At 40.5% G+C, this 21,622-nt stretch overlaps 1 protein-coding gene across 2 annotated transcripts in view; it reads right to left on the bottom strand.

The window, feature by feature from the left end:
- LOC136858439 (transducin-like enhancer protein 4) overlaps positions 1-21,622 on the bottom strand; it is a 660,561-nt gene that overhangs the window by 62,704 nt on the left and 576,235 nt on the right. For both annotated transcript variants that reach the window (XM_067137982.2, XM_067137983.2), the window contains one exon: positions 1,946-2,044. In XM_067137982.2, the coding sequence (XP_066994083.1) occupies positions 1,946-2,044 (99 nt within the window). The remainder of the gene's footprint in view (positions 1-1,945; positions 2,045-21,622) is intronic.

Raw genomic sequence — 21,622 nt, 5'->3', positions numbered from 1 at the left:
AGAAAATTGAATCTAGCAAAGAAGGCAGCTAAGGATAACATGATGGCAAGCATAATTGGCAGTCATACAAATTTTAGTGAAAAATGGAAGGGTATGTATAGGTATTTTAAGGCAGAAACAGGTTCCAAGAAGGACATTCCAGGAATAATTAATGAACAAGGGGAGTGCGTATGTGAGAATCTTCAAAAGGCAGAAGTATTCAGTCAGCAGTATGTAAAGATTGTTGGTTACAAGGATAATGTCCACATAGAGGAGGAGACTAAGGCTAAGGAAGTATTAAAATTTACATATGATAACAATGACATCTACAATAAGATACAAGAGTTGAAAACTAGAAAAGCAGCTGGAATTGATAAGATTTCTGGAGATATACTAAAGACAATAGGTTGGGATATAGTACCATATCAGAAGTACTTATTTGATTATTGTTTGGTCGGAGGAGCTATACCACATGAATGGAGAGTTGCTATAGTAACCCCTGTGTTTAAAGGAAAGGGCGATAGACATAAAGCTGAAAATTACAGGCCAGTAAGTTTAACATGCATTGTATGTAGCTTTGGGAATGCATTGTTTCTGATTATATTAGACATGTTTGTGAAATTAATAACTGGTTCGATAGAAGGCAGTTCGGTTTTAGGAAAGGTTATTCCACTGAAGCTCAACTTGTAGGATTCCAGCAAGATATAGCAGATATCTTGGATTCAGGAGGTCAAATGGACTGCATCGCGATTGACCTGTCTAAAGCATTTCATACGGTGGATCATGGGAGACCACTAGCAAAAATGAGTGCAATTGGACTAGACAAAAGAGTGACTGCATGGGTTGCTATATTTCTACAAAATAGATCTCAGAGAATTAGAGTAGGCGAAGCTTTATGTGACCCTGTAATAATTAAGAGGGGAATTCCTCAAGGCAGTATTATCGGACCTTTACGTTTTCTTAAATATATAAATGGTATGAGTAAAGGAGTGGAATCAGGGGTAAGGCTCTTTGCGGATGATGTCATTCTCTACAGAGTAATAAATAAGTTACAAGATTGTGAGCAACTGCAACGTGACCTCGAAAATGTTGTGAGATGGACAGCAGGCAATTGTATGTTGATAAATGGGGTTAAAAGTCAGGTTGTGAGTTTCAGAAATAGGTAAAGTCCTCTCAGTTTTAATAACTGCGTTGATGGGGTGAAAGTTCCTTTTGGGGATCATTGTAAGTATCTGGGTGTTAATATACGGAAAGATCTTCATTGGGGTAATCACATAAATGGGATTGTAAATAAAGGGTACAGATCTCTGCACATGGTTATGAGGGTGTTTAGGGGTTGTAGTAAGGATATAAAGGAGAGGGCATATAAGTCTCTGGTAAGACCCCAACTAGAGGAGTATGGTTCCAGTGTATGGGACCCTCACCAGAATTACCTGATTCAAGAACTGGAAAAAATCCAAAGAAAAGCAGCTTGATTTGTTCTGGGTGATTTCCGACAAAAGAGTAGGGTTACAAAAATGTTGCAAAGTTTGGGCTGGGAAGAATTGAGAGAAAGAAGGAGAGCTGCTCGACTAAGTGGTATGTCACAGAAACTTACAATAATTGATACAGAAAATGAAGCTGATTACTTGCAAACAATAAGTGGTATGTTCTGAGCTGTCAGCGGAGAGATGGAGTGGAATGACATTAGTAGACGAATAAGTTTGAGTGGTGTTTATAAAAGTAGGATAGATCACAATATGAAGATAAAGTTGGAATTCAAGAGGACAAACTGGGGCAAATATTCATTTATAAGAAGGGAAGTTAGGGATTGGAATAACTTGGTACCAAGGGAGATGTTCAATAAATTTCCTATTTCTTTGAAATCATTTAGGAAAAGGCTAAAATAACAACAGATAGGGAATCCGACACCTGGGTGACTGCCCTAAATGCAGATCAGTATTGAATGATTGATTATGATACTCACATGACAGTCTTTCTCCTCTTTCTTCAGCTTTTTATGTTCAGGTTCAGGAGGACTCCGTGGTCGATATTTTTCCCGATCTCCTGGCGAGATGGAATTCCTCTGGAAAACAAGAATAAACACATTACAACAGATGGCAATTATTCCCCTCCCCATATGCACTGTTTGAATCTTCAATGATGTCCATCCTTATCTGTAACGTGAAAAACTATAACACAAATTGAAGAAAATCATTTCCCATCAGCTTTTATTAAGTGCAAAGGACAAACAATAATATAATCACCAAAGTTATAAACATACTTACCAGCAATATGGAAAGGCATGCTTAAAAGAGACCTACTTGAGGGCAAAAGTATTCAAGTAGTAAGAGAAAATACAGTATGTCCAGTTTGAATATATAATAAAATACGAACTAATATCTTGAGAAGCAATAACGATAATTATTGGCAGTGTGTTTCTACAAGTATAAAAACTCAATTTTTTTTTTTTTATTATTATACCTAATACACCTCAATATGTGCACCGTATTAGTGGTGTGACAGACAAAGAATCTGTATTCCATCTCTCTCAATGGAGTACATGATGATGATCATAAAACATTGAGCAGTACTGCGGAATTAATATTTGCGATAACTGCTTGAATGCTGCATTTAAATGTGAAAATTTCATTTAACATGGACTTTAAAAAAAAAAATTATGTAAGCAACCCAAAATATAGCTGGTCTGTGAGATAATTGTCCCATCTCTCTCTCTTCTTTGAAGGTCAGGCAGCTCAAGCAGTTGCGCAGCACAGCACATGTCCCGCTACCGAGCGTGTTAGACATGCGGCTAGGGTCCCGTAGCTGTGAGCTTGCATGTGGGAGATAGTGGGTTCGAACTCCACTGTTGGCAGCCCTGAAGATGGTTTTCTGTGGTTTCCCATTTTCACACCAATCAATCAATCACTACTGATCTGCATTTGGGGCAGTCGCCCAGGTGGCAGATTCCCTATCTGTTGTTTTCCTAGCCTTTTCTTAAATGATTGCAAAGAAATTGGAAATTTATTGAACATCTCCCTTGGTAAGTTATTCCAGTCCCTAACTGCCCTTCCAATAAACGAATATCTGCCCCAATTTGTCCTCTTGAATTCCAACTTTATCTTCATATTGTGATCTTTCCTACTTTTAAAGACACCACTCAAAATTCGTCTACTGATCACCTCCCACGCCATCTCTCCACTGCCAGCTCGGAACATACCACTTAATCGAGCAATTCGTCTCCTTTCTCCCAAGTCTTCCCAGCCCAAACTTTGCAACATTTTTGTAACGCTACTCTTTTGTCGGAAATCGCCCAGAACAAATTGAGCTGTTTTTCTTTGGATTTTTTCCAGTTCCTGAATCAAGTAATTCTGATAAGGGTCCCATACACTGGAACCATACTCTAGTTGGCAAATGCTGGGGCTGTACCCATCATCGCCATAAGACCTAACTGTGTCGGTGCAACACAAAAAGCAAATTGTAAAAAAGAAAAAAGTGTCCTCCTAGCTTCCTTATGAAAAGTGTGGCATAGCCGATGGACTCCACAGCAGAAGGTGTTCTGTGTTCTTTCTTTCACAGAACTCAAGGCTGTTAACTTATGCAATGCCTACAGCCACGTCATTATGTGGACATTGTGTGAAATTTATTGGACTGGAATGTTCTAGGATGCTGGATTGGGAGAGATGGCCATCCAATTCCTTGGACCCTTAGAAACCAAGACCTCACACTGCTTGACTTTTTCCTGTGGGACTTTGTCATGAATCTAATGCACCAAATACCAGTTAATGATCTACCAGATCTATGCCATCACATTTCAGCAGCTATCGCAAATGTTAAACCTGTAATGCTACTAAACACATGGAGAGAGATGGAAATCAGTTTTGACATCTGATGCACCATTAACAGTACATACATCAAGGTGTATTAGGTATGCAACCAAAATATATCGAGTATCTCTACTTGTAGAGCCAAGCTGCCAATAATTATTACTTCTCAAAACATTAATTTATAATTTATTACACATTCAAGGCAGACAGGCTATACATTGAAAGAGATGTATCGCTAAGTAGACATTTGAAGGAAGATGATATAGTATCCATTTATCAGGTAATACATGTAAAAGGATGCCTCATTATGTTGTAACATGATGGGAGTAGGAAATAATCACACAAAACTGGTAACATTTTATTTCTATGACCAAGAATTATTTACTACTTGTACTTACACACTAAAAGACAAATCAGTCCACAGTGTGCACTCTCTCTCAACTTACACTAACTCTGTCACACTTACTCTTTCAGTTACAAATGAATCCACTACAAACTAGTTCCAGTTAAGCACTAAACAGTTTCATAAACCTGCACGCTGTGCACCGTCTGTCTTAACAGCCACCAGCACTCTTAGTTGGTCGTACATTCTATCAGTCCTCGTTTAATGTCACTTACTGATCCTCGTCGAACTCCCACATTGCACACCAGAGACAAATCACTCACTCTGCTGCAGCCAGACATGAGAGATCCAACTCCATGACACTACAGGACAGTTATAGAAATCTATTCCCATAGGGAACCTGAAATATTAGTCCTGAATGAGTAAATTTATAATACCAATATAATTAGTCACTTATTGGACATTATAAATAGGAATGAGTTAGCCGGATAATGTATAATGTCCTATAACGGACCAATTATACTGGCACTACAGGACAGTATGCCATGAGAGAGACCAATCACGCACTCGACTCCACAGCGACAGACAGACTGACAACTTCACAGCAGTACTCGCATACACACCATCAGTACTGCACAGCAGCATACATAAAGCACTCTGCTACGCTGTACACTCAAAGAAATCAGTAATTCACGGCAGTACACTCACACACAGCGCTGACTGCCCATTTGCCTTACACAGTCAGGCTTAGCAGTTTCAGAACAGTCTGGAATCTGGATGCGACCGTAACATTAACTATCTCCAATTATCTCGAGATCTCTGGTAGTGGCTAGAGGCTTCCAGGAAGATGATAGAGGTACGTCGAGAGTGTGGCTGATCTTGAACTCCTCGCTTCATCCTCACTGGTTTCCTCCTTAGGCAAGCTGGCATGGCTAATAACTCAGTGATATCGCTCGCAGCTGGGGCCTGACTAACTTGCTTCTCCCACCCTTTATCGGCATAGTGGCCAACCTTTCATAATATATTCATTCCTAATATTCTTAAAATTCCAGGAACTGAATTTGTCTTCCCTTTGGTCATTTTCATCATGCTTAATCTGCTGCTGTATACATAAATAAATGGAGCCCAGTGACATCTATGGTTATCTGATGAAGTGCTAATGAATATTCCTTTAATTAACAAAATAATAAGACAAATATACAGGGTGTATCGTAATTAATAGCGTAAACTGAAACAGCTGTAAGTACATGATACTAGAAGCAAAACAGTCTTAGTGAACATGGGTCCGCAAACGAGCCGTTGGCGAGATAATTTAGAATTTATGGTTATCAGCCACCACTTACTTGACTGTGTGTAAACGTCATCCTAGTTAAGGAAAGGTACCAATATAAAATTCCCGGTCTGAAAAGCCAAGAACAACGGCCGAGAGGATCCGTCGTGCTGACCACACGACACCTCGTAATCTACAGGCCTTCGGGCTGAGCGGCGGTCGCTTGGTAGGCCATGGCCCTTTGGGGCTGTTGCGCCATGGAGTTTGTTTTGGTACCAATATAAAATTAAGAAAAGTCATTAGATAGCCTACTTTGGTAGAAGTGCAGTTGTTTTTAATGAACAAGAAAACTGTCTTACTTAGTATGTTACACAATGACTGTGCAGTGTACTTAGTCATAGTTAAAGGACGTGTTCAAAGTTTCGTCCTTGTACCCGGATGCAAGAATGTACGGTACTCGTCACCGCATTGAGTTTCAAATTCTTTCAAACAGGCATGGATCATTTTGAAATTCTTGACAAGCATTTATAAGTCTCTGCTCCAACTCTTCAACCGTGTTAACCGGAGTGTCGTACACTACACCTTTAAAATGGCCCCAAACACAAAAATCCAAACGGTTCAAAATCAAGTGATCTTGGAGGCCACGGTACCGATTATCTTCACCCAATCCATCTTTGGCCATATCGCCGCATTAAATATTCTCTCACAATACCAGCAAAATGTGCCGATGCTCCATCTTGCATGTACAGCATCCTCTGGCTTTGCTCCTCAAGCAATCCTGGAAGGTGATGTCGCAGAAACCGAAGGTAATTACGTCCATTGAGTTTGTTTGGTACAATGTACGGCCCAATGAGACGATCACTTAGTACCCCTAACCGCACATTCACTGAAAAACGTGGCGACTCATGGACAGCATAAGGGTTTAAGGCTCGATAATTCCAAACGTGAGAATTGTGATAATTAAAAATACCATCACGAGTGAACCGTGCTTCATTTGTAAATAAAATATTATTGCCAAACCTAGGGTCGCCTACAGCTTCTTGTTGCATCCACCGGCAGAGCGTTACTTTAGGATCAAAGTCCGGCTCACTAACAGTGTTACCAACTTAGCGGATTTTCCGCTAAATTTGGCGGAATTAAAAGATTGTCGGCGGAGAAATATACCATTTAGCGGACAGCGGATTTTTTGGCGGAAATCTAGATTTACTATAGCGGAATTTAGCGTTTTATCCATTTTACTTTTTTTAAAATTTGCACTCCAGTCTGTCTCTGAGCTATTCCGTATTTCTTGTCAGGAGCTAGCAGTCACATGAGGAAAACATGCTATTTGATTTGATGTTATGAGATCATGGTATCATAAATTTGAACCAGGGAGCCGGACGTCCTCATTAATCAATATATGGGCTGATGACCAAGATGTTAGGCTCATTTAAACAACAAGCAAGCAATATATATATAAACATGTCCTGACTGACTGACTCATCACCGCCGAGTCAAAACTACTGGATATAAAGAAAATGAAATGCTGAGGATACATTTATATTACAATGCAGGTGCTCACTAAGGGAGGATTTGGATATTTCGTCGCTAAGGGGGTGAATTTTTAAAATGGGTGTATCTATATCTCAAAAACTTAACCGTTTAAAGACATGAAAAACTGGTATGTAGAATCTCCTTTCAAAATAAGAAATCACGTAATTTTTTTGTTTTCGAAAAATCCTCTTAAGGGAGGTGAAAAAGTGTTTGAATTTATGAGGATACTTAAATCTCAAAAATTGAAGATGTTAGTCATGAAAAATGGCATTTGGAATCTCCTCTAAAAATAAAGAAATTTTTTTTTTTGTTTTTTGGAAAATCTACTTAAGAGGGGGTAAACAGGAGTGACAATGGGGGGGAGGGCGAATTTTTAAAATGAGTATATCTACAATATACGTATCTCATAAACGTAACATGTTACAGACGTGAAAATTGGTATTTGGAATCTCTTGTAAAAGTAAAGAAACACGCATAATTTGTTTTCCGAAAATCTACTTAAGGGGAAGTGTTATAGGGGTGAATTTTGAAAATGAGCATATCTGCAGTACATCTCAAAACTTAACGTATTACAGACGTGAAAATTTGTATTTTCAATATATTTTAAAAATAAACTAGCACGTATTTTTTTGGAAAAATGAGGATACTTATAATTAAAAAAACTGTAGATGTTTCAGACATGAAAATTTGTGTTTGGAATCTCCTTTAAAAACACGTATTCTTTTGTTTTCAGAAAATCCAATTAAGGGGAGGGGTGATTAAATGAATTGAAAAATGAGTTGAATTCTTTTTTTGAAGATACTTATATCTCGAAAACGAAGGATGTTACGGACGAGAAAATTGTTATGTAGAATCTAGTTTTTAAATATACATGTATTTTGTGGCAGGGGATGGAGGGCGGTGGAATCAACTTAAGGGGGTGTAAAAGGAGTTGTTTTTATGAGAATACGTATAAGAAGTGGACTTAAAACAACAGACCCCTAAGGTGGTTTTGACTGAGGGGTGAGGAAAGATGACAAAAATACGCATTTATATGAAACCGTTTGAATTATGAAGTTAAAATTTCAAATTATATTCTAGGTATTAAATAACATAAGATCTGAAACAAATTTAACCGCTCAGAGAGTTAATTGGGGGTCAAGATCCGAAAAATATATTCATTTCTTCCTCCGAATCGGTTTAACGTATAAAGACAAAATTCCAAACAGCGGTATATATTTTAAATCCTAGGGTGAAATAGGAATGCTATTTCTTTTAGCATTCCACCCCGAAAGTGTTAAATGAGGTTAGCTCCATAAACGAAATTATTCATGCCTCCAGAACCGTTTGAAGTACAAAGTTGTAATTTTACGAGAAGGGTCTTCTTTTATGTCCTATGTGTAAAATATAGTTTACTTCAAAAAATTTCTCCCCTAAGGGTTTTAGATGATGGTTGACTCTCAAACACACAATATCCATTCTTCCGAAACAGTTTCAGGCACGAACTTTTTTTAATGAAGGGTGGTCAACATTCACCCCTCAAAATGTATTCATTCCTCCAATACTGTTCGACGTGCAAAATCTAAATTTCACAGGATGGTCGCTTTTACATCCTAGAAGTTAAATACGATTGGGTTTAAAACATTCAAATTATTTCGTATGGGGTTCAAATGAGTGTTAGATCAGAAAATAAGAATTCCCCCAAAACCGTTTGACGTACGAACTGAGGGCTCAGCTGACAGTGGACTCTCCAAAATGTAAAACTCGGAATAACTTTCAGTTTAAAACCGTAGCGAAGCACGGTTTCCTTGCTAGTAAATACATGTAAGCTTAAGTTGTATTCTGACTGGCAATTTTATTGGCGTGTACCGGTACAGGATATTTTGATGCGTGTTCACAATGACGGCAGCGCCTATAAAATGAAATAACATAACAGCAAAGATTTTAATACAATAACAACAAAGATTTTTTTTGGTACCACGGATCGCTAACCAATCGACTCCGTCCCTATTTAAAGTCCATTGTTATGAATCCGTCGGTATAAAGATATGCCGTTAGAATAAAAGTCTGTTCCAGAATAGAATAAGTGTTGCATATTTGACATAGTAGATTAAGTACGTTCGGAATGTCGATACTTCATTGGCTAACAAACAGACCTGGAACGCCTCAACGGCCATGGGGCATGAAGACAGAGAAAGCGAAAAGAAAGGGAGAAAACGACACTGACCGCCCAACCTCCCTACATAATACATTTTACGAGCCCGATGGCATCGAGCTCGCGTTCCGGACAATTTCGCCTCCAGTCTGGACCGATGAAGCTTTAAACCCCGGGGGAGGTGGGTAAGAATTCCCGTAAAGGCGTAGCGAAACGATTGGAGCGTGTTGCCATTAGATAGGCCGAGCTAGTTGCTGTAGCGGAACACAGATGGCATCGCCACCACCCGACCTCCCACACGCCCAAGCGCTTGGCTTGCCTTTCTAGCTGAACAAATGCAATTCGCTTTGCCGCTGACCAGCCTTGTAAGGAGGCTTATTTCCCGCCATCGTAGATGCGCGTGGCAAACGAACTCTGCGCCATTGTGTTTCTCCCTCCCTTTCTCTCTCTCTCTCTCTCTCTCACACACACACACACTGATACAAGAAAGCACAAGATGTCTCTCTCAACGATTTAAATGTTAAGGAACGACCCGATGAATTGTAGGCTACTAAATTTACAGTAATGGTATTTTCGGCGTCGGCCCCATGGTGTAAGAGTAGCGTGCCTGCCTCTTACCCGGAGGCCAGGAGTTCAGGGATTTTTACCTGAATCTGAGGGCTGGTTCGAGGTCCACTCAGCCTATGTGATTAGAACTGAAGAGCTAAGCGGCCCCGGTCTATAAAGCCAAGAATAACGGCCGAGAGGATTCGTCGTGCTGACCACACGACACCTCGCAATCTGCAGCTCTTCGGGCTGAGTAGCGGTCGCTTGGTAGGCCAAGGCCATTCAAGGCTGTAGTGCCATAGGGTTAGGTATTTTCGGAAGTTCGGACGTGACAACCAAGAGGTCGCATGAACTCGGCGCTCTGCCGGAGCTGCCTCATTAGCTCAGTGAGACGAGGTAATGGCATAAATGCCGGTTGTGCGTTCGCGCCATTTTTTTCAGTTAATGTATCAAATTGTATCCAATGTACACCTACACTATGCAATACACTATGTTCTGTCTTACCGTTACAGTTACCTTTATTTAAACATTCAAACATAATATGAACTTCTTACAGACGTAAACGACCACTTTGTTTCGTCCATGGCACAAAAAAAGCCAATACGTAGAACATAATAGTGGATACAGTAGCATCGTATCTATCCAATGCGGTACAAGGAATACAGTATACAGTATAGTAGGTAGGCTGCACTGGATTGCCCATTATGCTACGCACAATAATTCCATAGTGTACGTGTGAGGTCCAGTCTTATCTTCACAGAGCCGGTACGTACACTTACGAGCAACGTTCACTTCACAGCAGATGTCCAAAGCAACCACCTTGCATTCGCAAACACTTCACCACTCGCTGGAGCATACTTTGCCAGACCCTACGCAACACAACTACATCCACCATTGCCGATGCAGCATGCACGCGAGCTATTAGGTCTTGTACACCCATGAGTGGAGTACTATGAACATGTTCCTTTAAGTGTCCCCACAAATAAAAATCTGGTGGATTAAAGTCCGGGGAACGTGGAGGCCAGAATATTGGACCTCCACGACCAATCCATTTCCCTTTAAACGCTGCATTTAACCAGTTACGCACAGTCATTCCAAAGTGTGGCGGTGCACCACCATGCTGAAACCACAGCTGTCGCCGAACACCAAGTGGAACGTTTTCTAAAGCGTCAGGCAACGTATTGCCCAGAAACGTACCATAGCGGGGCGCATTCAACTTGTCCGGCAATAGGTAAGGGCCTGAAAGCACCCCTCCTACGATTCCAGCCCACAGGTTTATGCCAAAGCGTGCCTGAAAGCCACGTTCACGGGTGACGTGTGGGTTGTGGTCAGACCAATAATGGCTGTTGTGATGGTTGAAAATACCTTCCCGAGTGAAGCTACATTCGTCACTCCATATCACATTCTTTATAAAATGTTCGTTATCTTCAACTTGTTGTAAAAGCCACTCACAGAACTGTACTAGTTGAATGCGGTCTTCTGGCCGCTGCTGTTGAGTTAACGTGTAATGATATGGATGCAGTTTTTCGTCGTGCAACACGTCAACAACCAGTGTTTGAGATACCTGGAACTGCCTTGCAATATCAGGGGTACTTCGCCGAGGTGATTGGTGAACGGCTTCAAGAATGTCGTCCTCTGTTTAGTAGATTACGTCTAGTCCTTGGACGACCTTTGTCCAATACTTGTGGACGAAGATTACCGGTTTCCCGCAGGCGTTGCTCAAGGCGACGGAAAACATTCTTATCGGGATGGCGCCATTGAGGGTACCGTGCTGCATGCTTACGAGCAGCAGTAGAAGCTTGGTTATCGGATGCACCCAACACTAAAAGCATATCGACGTATTCGCCGTTTGTGTACTCCATCAGGAAACCGCCCTACATGCACTTGACAGGACCAGTTATAGTTGTGCAGTGCGTGGTTAGTCGACTCATGTATTTAGTTGAATGGATCACACTGTCATCTGTTCGACTATTGTCCTGTGACAACAGGATGCCATGCTTACAAACGCAGTTACACGACGGGAACTAGGGACCTGACGTCACACAAAAGAAAAAGAAAAACAACCTGACGTAGATTCGAGCCGTAGCTCCATGGTGCATGTGGGTTTGATAACCCAGTCGTCTACTCAGTGAGCTGCGACGGCGGGTACGATAGAGCAGGATGATGCAAGTTTCTCTATTACATTCCGATGCACTGCAGGATGCGACAGTGCTGCCAGCTTCTCGTTTTCTACTTGTTTTCCAACAGCACCAGATCCGATTTGGCTATAGAAACTTTTGTCTTGCAATGGGATGAGGAATCGCATTCCGACCTCCTAGTGCGGCATTTTTTGTTCACCCTGTATAATGTCTTAAATGTTCCTGCCTTCCACGTCCTTCCTATCTTTCTGCCGATACCCTATTTCCTCGAGGAGTAAAATTAAGAGTAAAAAGAGGTCGATAAACCTGATAATTTTCCCCTTAAAACAAATCACCGACACATGCCCAGCGCTCATCAAAAGGGATTCTAACTTCCAGTATATGTCATCATAAAATTCAACATAAATAAGATTTTCTCAACTCTTATCAGCAGCTACATTTCAAAAATGCCAGTAAGCCATTTTTAAAAACAACCGAGTGCTTTGCAACCGATCGTTAACTTAATACTGTCTCGAGTAATTTTTCTTTTCAGTTTTACTTATTAGCAAATTTTACTAAATTGATCATCCATTGTGGTTAATCAGCATTTACAGAAACATGGTAATCTTTATTCTATGAAAGTTTAAAATGTTATAGGTAAAACATAAATTTAAAAAAAGAAATGATCATCTGAAATATACGGTTTGATTCATCCACAAACAGTCGTAACACGTTGTGCTTGCCATCCTCCCCTATCTGAACTGGGTCACCGGCAGAGGTTTATTTTGTTTTCGTTTTTTTTTTGTTTTTTTTGTGTGTTTTTTTTACAATAATGGGGACGAAATTCGATTTGTTGTCAGCTAGCTGTAATATTTCTTTTATTACCTTTAACAAGGGAACAAGTTACTGAAGAGGGTATACTACACTCTGTTAAATACAAAGCGGAAGCTTTTGCTCCCCTTTTACCCTTCTACCATAGCTATATAAGCTTCTCAAACAGACCATCAACCTCCACAAATCCCTCCCTTGCCTATTTCTTTACATCCTTCACCCCTCACCCCATATCCTAAAAAATCTCATATCCGCGACACGCGTGTGTGTGTGTGTGTGTGGGGGGGGGGGAGGTCAACGCGACAGACTCGTCCCGAAGCGTTACCAGATAGAAAACGACTGTTTTACGACTTTCTCTCTCCCTCAAGGACTGCGAGGGAAAAAATACCAAATCTGCTTTTCTCCGTGAATGCACAGCTCGGGTAGATAGATGGCTGGATATGGAGGGTGGGAACTCAATTTAATATTCGCTTCCCATTTAACGAGGGCGAAAGCTATGGTCGGGGCCAGACTTTATATACAGGGGAGGAAGTATCTATTATGTACACAGCAAGAGAGGGGAGAGGAAAGTTGGACCTTCATTTATTTTTTAACAATAGGCTGCCCCTAACTCACGTGAACAGGAGTTTTCGCGGTCTTGTAAATTGATTACAGGACGAGGCCGGGTGACGAATGGGCGCAGTTTAGATAATGGAGGCAGTGGAGTGGTTGGGAGTCAAGATAAATGAAATATAAGTCAAACAACCGCGTCACACTAAAGCGGAAACAACGAAGCCTTTTATTTATATTACTGAAACATCCACTGCTGAGAAAAAAATTCTTGCCCCCGCTAGATTGTTACTATATAATATCGGCATTTTCAGGCGTAGCAAGGAAATACCATCCAAGCACTCATGAACTCGTCCAGCAAGCAGGTTATGTTTGCTGTGTGTGTGGCACAAGGAAATGATCGCCGAAAGCGAAAACAGCGTAGGTTTACACAAAATAAACTTCAACAAGGTACATATTATTTCTATAGTCAACATCCACTTTTTCAACTAATACAAAGTTATCAATGGATAGGATTCACCAACTTCTGACAGAGCACAATCAATCAATCAATCAATCAATCAATCAATCAATCAATCAATCAATCAATCAATCACTACTGACCTACATTTAGGGCAGTCGTCCAGGTGGCAGATTCCCTATCTGTTGTTTTCCTAGCCTTTTCTTAAATGATTGCAAAGAAATTGGAAATTTATTGAATATCTCCCTTGGTAAGTTATTCCAATCCCTAACTCCCCTTACTATAAAGTAATATTTGCCCCAATCTGTCCTCTTGAATTCCAACTTTATCTTCATATCTTTCCTACTTTTAAAGACTTATCCGCCTACTAATGTCATACCACGCCATCTCTCCACTGACAGCTCGGAACATACCACTTACATTTAGTCGAGCAGCTAGTCTCCTTTCTCCCAAGTCTTCCCACCCTAAACTTTGCAAAATTTTTTGTAACGCTACTCTTTTGTCGGAAAACGCCCAGAACAAATCGAGCTGCTTTTCTTTGGATTTTTTACCAGTTCTTGAATCAAGTAATCCTGATGAGGGTCCCATACACTGGAACCATACTCTAGTAGGTTTTCCGTGGTTGCAATTGTCACACCAGGCTGGGACTGTATCTTAAATTAAGATCACGGTCGCTTCCTAATCACTCCTATTATTATTATTATTATTATTATTATTATTATTATTATTATTATTATTATTATTATTATTACCATTGTGTGTTGCTGGCACAAGAATCACTTTCGCGTGGCTCCCAACCTACGTTGGTATTGCGGAAAATGAACTTGCGGATTAAGCAGCAAGGTACCAAGTACGGACATATATTGTCAGCTACGTCGAACCATCTTGGCTTCCTGGGAATAGGAGCAGCTGGCTATCCGAAGTCACAACAAACTGAAAGCAATTAAGAAGACAACTACCGTGTGGCCGTCCTCTTCCGCCCTTCACGGAGAGAGGCCGTAGTGTTCTGCAGGCCGAGGATAGGTCTGGAAGATCTACGCACCCTTACCTCTTGAAGAGGGAAGATCCTCCAGAGTGCTCTTGACGTGCCGACGTTACCGTGGCCCACCTCACAGAGTGCGCCGATCTCTCTCGCCTAACGGAATCTCGGCCTTCGGGAAACACTCAGAACTCATACTAGCCGATGACGGGAATAAGTTTCCTACTGATCTGATCATTCGCTTTTTGTGTGTGATAGTGGATTAATCAAGGACGTATTCAAGTTCAAGTGTTCCATTAGTAAGTTCCCTTTTGATGCGTGTGTGACCTTTTCGCCTTAATGTAATAATTTTTGTTGTAGTTTTTTTTACATTATTTTGAAATTCCTCCGATGAATAAATAGTTTTGTTTTATTTGAATTTTTTCCCACTCAATTTGTTCAGAGAGGTTGGTTACCTCGTCGTGCTTTCTTTTAAAACAAAAATCACCACCTCCATCTTCCGCAGTATATAGTCCATTTCTTTACAATGGAAAAATGTATGATTCACAATGTTATAAGTAGGACTATAGCTAATTTGTATTGCAATTTTTAAAATTCTGAATATTCAATCGCTAACAATTTATTAATAAATAAACGTATTCTACTTGCTATTGCTCGTTTTGAAAACTGAAAAAGCTTCTCTTTATCTGTGCTGATTTTGCAATTAGGTGTTGAGCACCATCGAACGTTTTTTCGTCTTAAAAATTCTCATCGTCAAGCGTGCAAAATTATAAACAGGCCTATTTAAAAATGTAACATTCAAAATGAATGAAACAAGTGTTCACTTGAAGATGGATACTACACCTGTTTGCTATTTTCAAATTAAATCTTATGAGGTATATTATAAAACAAGCGTTCACTCGTAGCTAGGCGTGATGGTAGTTTACTCAGTTTCAATATGGCGGACATTCCTCACGCCCACTAAAATTTGGCGCACGGATTGGACCGAAGTTGCCTTTCTGTATACTTCTTACTCTGTGATAAAGCTGTGCACATAGTCTAGCCCTTCCTCTCTGTGTCGTTTATTACACTTCACCGCACTTCTCCACAGCGTGCCAATTATTTTTCTTCTCGTCTATTCTCGAAATAACACTTTTTATTCACTCTAAATGCTTTTCTTAACAGCAGCATGACCTCCATTTCATGAAGCGATTCCCCTCAAGTACTGAGTCCATTTTGATTTTTAACGTGACAGAGGTTCAAACAGCACCATGAAATCTGAGAAGAGGGTGAAATGACAACGCAGTGAAGCATTCAATATTACGATTTAAAACAGCAATTTAATTTCTATTATTATCAGAAATTATCTTCTACCTATTATTGTCGTCGTGGGAAGCAATGTTGAATTAACGAGGAAAATTTTCCCTTGAAGTTCTACTAGGCTCTAAGAACAAGACCGCTTGAAAGAATAATCATTCAGAATGGTCGTCGTCAACGAGGGGATTTGAACGGTGCAGTTCAATATCTGACGTGCTGGGCTTTGAAAGTGGAATTTTCAATTGCTGGGCCTAATAATATTGATTTGGCTCGCACCGAGCTCGATAGCTGGAGCCGCTTAAGTGCGGCCGGTATCCAGTAATCGGGAGATAGTGGGTTCGAGCCCCACTGTCGGCAGCCCTGAAAATGGTTTTCCGTGGTTTCCCATTTTCACACCAGGCAAATGCCGGGGCTGTACCTTAATTAAGGCCACGGCCGCTTCCTTCAAATGCCTAGGCCTTTCCTATCCCATCGTCGCCGTAAGACATATCTGTGTCGGTGCGACGTAAAAAAAAAAAAAAAAAAAAAAAAAAAAAAAAAAAAAAAAAAAAAAGGCTCGCGTTATACTGATTTAAATATCAGCAGCATTCAGCTTCCCAGACAAGAGTTGCCGCTGAGATATGTGACGCACATGTGGACTTGGCCCTGCTTTACGGCCAGATGGCCTTCCTGATTCGTTGGAACAAACGCCCAATCCCCGAGTCAGAGGAATTAGCTAGAAGCGATTAAAATCCGCGCCGGCTCCGCGGTGCAGGGCTAGCGTTCCTGCCTCTTACACGAAGGCCCCGGTTCGATTCCCGGCCAGGTCAGGAACTTTTAATGGAATCTGAAGGCTGAATCCGACTAAGCCCACATGATTACAATTGAGGAGCTATCTGACAGTGAGATGGCTGCCTCGGGCTAAAAAGCCAAGAATAACGATTGAGAGGATTCGTCCTGCCGACTACACCACACCTCGTAATCTGCAGGCTTTCGAGCTGAGCAGCGGTCGCTTGGTAGGCCATGGCCCTTCGAGGCTGTCGTGCCATGGGGGTTGGTTTGGTTTGGATTAAAATCCCCGACCCGGCCAGAAATCGAACGGGGGACCCTTTGCATTCAGCCAAGGAGGCGGACAAGCTACCTCCATCTTGACTAGCGGTGAAATTTAAGAGTCGCTCAAAGTAAGAACGAGCGTATGGTATTGTATGTTCCTCGCATCTGATATTTTATCCGACTTATTTATTAAACAATATCATGCGCCCATTTTTTTAAGCGACTGTTCAAGAACCAGTAGCAGCGATTGGGAATTAAAAGTGCGGGGGCAAAAAAATACAGACAACAAACAGTACTCGGGTTTGCGGGATATAGTGGTTGGGAAGGGGGGGACTTCATCAATACTGAAGAAAAAAAGCTACAAAGTGGTAAGCTTTTTGATGCTCTCTGAGCGAATTTCGACAGAGAGGTAGAGGTTGACAGTTTACCAATTTAAGTGCGGTAATAATAGTTTTGTGAGATTCTGATTCAATGCTATACAATAAAGCGTTCACCATAGGAACAATATTACACATTTATTACAATTAAATAAAAGTACGGCGTGATTATACCATTAAAATAATTTAGTATTTGACTACACACTAAGAAACTTACAAACACTAAAGAGACTTGCAAACTGACGAATGCGCGCGGCAAGCGGGTGAATCATACCTCAGTGTCCATGACCTTGGCAAAAAATGTACCCTGCTACCCTTTCTGACAGCACATGCAAAGTGTCCACTACCTGCTTTGGCGTTATACAAATCGGTTATCCGGGACGAACGACATTTTGTGCGTATTTCTGCTAATAATTTCGTTAATAATTATAGAAAATAAAGGAAAGAATCAGCTGATAAGACAACAGGGCTTGTACAAATTGCTTTTTTTTTTTTTTTTTTTTGGTAATAATTCTAGTTTAAGCTGGCTAGAATGGAATCAAAATGTAATAGTGTCTCCACAAAGTGGCCTAATCAAAGCTACTGTTCAAGAACACACTAGAACTATATGCATCCAGTCACTCGACATATAGGCTACTCTATAAACAGACAAATAGCGAGAACTTAATATACATCAGGCTAATGTTATAACTACATTACCCAACATTTATTAAGACATGGAACTACTGTATCGCCCACCGTCCGAGAATTTCACCCTGGGGTATCTAACAACACACTCTTTCACCCAAATAATTAAACATGCTGCTGGAGAGACTACAAGAGCGCAATACTAGTTAAGTTATTGTACGAATGTCTTCCAAGATGACCTCAAACAGAACCCCGACCGAAAACAAGAGAATAAGATGCACAGAAGAATTGCGCAATCTCTTTTCCAGTGCTTGGTTAGCACACTGGCAGAAGAAATTAAGACAAGAGCCAGTACATTAATTATGTTTCTATATACATCGTTCAACGCTGCTGGGTAATCTGATGTGTAGACAATGGTAACGTGTACGAACACGTTAAATGTTGCATGCAGCAAGCAACTATTTGTATGCATTGCACTCGTGTGCCCATTTATTTCTCCTCACTATCATTGGCTTCTCTCGCTCTTTGCGATCGTCATTTGTCCGCTGCTCATTGAAATGTTAATTAGAGAACACGCATCGCTGTCTTCATTAAGTCCGCTTCGGTTTAGTCAGAACTAAACTCTGGAAAGCGTTTGTTAATTATAACGGTAATTGTTAGCCAACGGAGGCAATTTGAAATAGCCATGGGTTAACTTGCCAACGAAATTCCTTTATTTTTTAATACAGAAACAGATGAGAGAAAGATTCGTCTGATAAGAGTATCACGAGTTACGGTACTGTTTTCTATATCCATTTAAACATGCCACAATATTAATTTAATATACAATAACGTCGATCACAAAAGAACACAGAAACAAATGCAATGCATTATACGCAATTTGCTCATATCTCGAAACATCATCTAGCCTCCACATTGTCGATATCCCAATGTCTCAACCACGGACATTGCTACTAAGGTGTACATCGTTCAACGCTGCTGGGTAATCTGATGTGTAGACAATGGTAACGTGTACGAACACGTTAAATGTTGCATGCGGCAAGCAACTATTTGTATGCATTGCACTCGTGTGCCCATTTATTTCTCCTCACTATCATTGGCTTCTCTCGCTCTTTGCTTAGCTAGTTACAGAACACTCTTATCAAGAAGCTGGATGATACAAAATAATATAGAATGACACACAGGCCTAACTAAGCAGGGATATTATCTGACAACATTCTGACATGTTACCAAGTTAATGTGAAACAATAATCCCTACACTATAAATCTTCTATCATGCAATAACGAAAACGAAGGGTTTCAAAGATAACTTTTTCAGTCGATCACTTTTTGTGCCAAGAGGTAGGTAGTGAGAAGTGATCTATAAACCAGAAGACACAATATTATTAAATATTAACATGCGTGCGTCTTTGGGCTGGGAGTATAAATTATCTAGAATTTACGTAGAGTTTTCCGTGGACTATTTTCCGACCCCACGGTTACCATGGCAGCCAGTGTACGTAATCTATGTATACTAGGACAGGAATAAAAAGTATCCGTGCTTCTATGCTTCTCCGTGTAGCGGAGAAACTTACATACTGTTGCCATTTTGCACACAGACTCAACGGTAACCCGCCTAAAAATCACAAATATGGTCGCTGATATTATAGTAAACGACTACCGTGAAAATATGTTCCCTCCTCGATACAAATAATTTCCTCTCTAGAATAAACATTAAAAAAAATACATAGACACCTTTCTGAAACACTTAATCTATAACAAAATGGATTGGTAATTTCTTCGAAACCCACAACCTTCATTCCCTTTTATCAGCAGTAGTAAGTAGGATTGTTACAAATATTGAAAAAAGAAAAACGACTGGCCACAATACCATATCCCGTTACTGTATAAGTATAGGCTAAAAGGAAATGGATTATAAAGTGAACAGTACTTAATACATCGTTAAATGTAAATTACTCTTGTCAACATTTGTATTTGATGCATTCAAATATTTAAATCGATTACGTTTTCTTGCGGATATGACACCACTGATCTTGTTTTATCCTCTTAGCACAATGATTCGAACCATAGTAAGTGTACTGTGTGGCACGCTGACGGCGTTACAAAGCAGGATACAGTAACAAAAACGAGATAGCTGTCACCTGGAAAGGCTCAACCACGACATACCATTATCCGTTTTATGCTACACGTCCTTTCCATTTAGCCTTCCTCCACTGTAATAATGAAATGCCCTGGAGGCAGCAGTCGCTCGCCACATCCTACTCGCCGTAAAAATAAAACAAGCTCGAGATTCATTTGCAATGTAAGTACAGCTGAATTGTTAAGTCTGCAGGGTGCACACAATCTGAAATACAATGTAGGATTTGAAACGGTGGAAGTGAGCTTTCTTATTAACTATCGCTAAAGCAAGGAATATACATGGGGATTATTATCCTTGTGGCTTTTCAAATATGTAATACAGTATCAGGGTGCGCTGATGCTGTGGTCTCAATACACGCCTTCCAACACGGGTAGGCTATCACCGGTCCGAATTCCAGCGACTCGCTCTCTCTAGGACCAGCATGTGGCAGCGTTAAGGGCATTCGGCCTTAGAAACGTTATGGTGAGGTTTTTTGAATGCAGAGAATCATATTTCATCATCTGCTGAAATAACAATAATAATGTGTGGCCTCCGGAGAGCCCTGGTGCAGGTCTTTCGATTTGATGCCGTATAGGTGACCTGCGTGTCGGTGAGGACGGAGCCCTACCTAAGGTGAATTCTAATGCTGAAGACGGCACAAATACCCAACCCCCGAGCCATTTGAATTAACTCATGGAAGTTAAATCCCCGACCCGGCCCGCGAACTCGGGACCTCTTGGACCAAAGGCCAGCATGTTAACCATTTAGTCATGGAGCATCTGCTGGAGTCAGTGGAACGTACTTGAACAATGAAATCGTAGCAGGATTAAATCCTTCTGGTAGGTCTGCGTTACATCCATTAAAAATATCTAACATACATTTCAACACTGCATACCCCGGATTTCTGACAAGCACAATTGGCAGTTTCTTCAAAACAATTTCTGCGACGTCACCCGTAGCACTTTTCAGCTGACACTCTGCTTTTATAAACACAGACATTGATTCAGTAAGACTGAGTTTTGACGACTCTGATTGTTTTATAGCGTTTGCTAGGAATGTGAAATTAGCACGAATATACAGCATACCGGATCGTCTCCTAGTTTCCTCTCTCGTAGTACACTCTGGGTCATCTTAACACACTGCGAGTCATCTTCTGAGAAACTGCTGACGTTTTCTATGCAATGAATATTCTCACTGTAATACTGAGCAGGTTATAACCATGCACCCCACCCCACTTTGTTAAAACAGGGGCAGATTTGGGCACTTTTTTTTCGTTAAAAGCAGCAGCTCTATAACTTAATTTTTAAAATGCTTCCTTTACTGAAGAGATTAAATCAAATTACTTTTGGGAACTGATTTATAATTTCTTCTGCTACTCGGTGTAGTGCATGAGCAAGATAAGTAACGGGGATAACGGTAAAACCCACCAATTCTTTTTTAAAAGTTTAAATATGACTTTCGACCTGGTGATGACCATACGGCCAGCATAGATACATATTCTGAAACACAATAAAATACACAGAAAATGAACATAACAGATACACATTACATGAAATGTACACAATGAGCTCTTGTTTTTTACGAGGTACTACGAGAAATTGTCATCGGGTGAGTTATAAACAGA

Source organism: Anabrus simplex, chromosome 1 (genome assembly GCF_040414725.1).
Source record: "Anabrus simplex isolate iqAnaSimp1 chromosome 1, ASM4041472v1, whole genome shotgun sequence".
NCBI classification, from domain to species: domain Eukaryota; kingdom Metazoa; phylum Arthropoda; class Insecta; order Orthoptera; family Tettigoniidae; genus Anabrus; species Anabrus simplex.
This window is presented reverse-complemented; position numbering and strand designations above follow the sequence as displayed.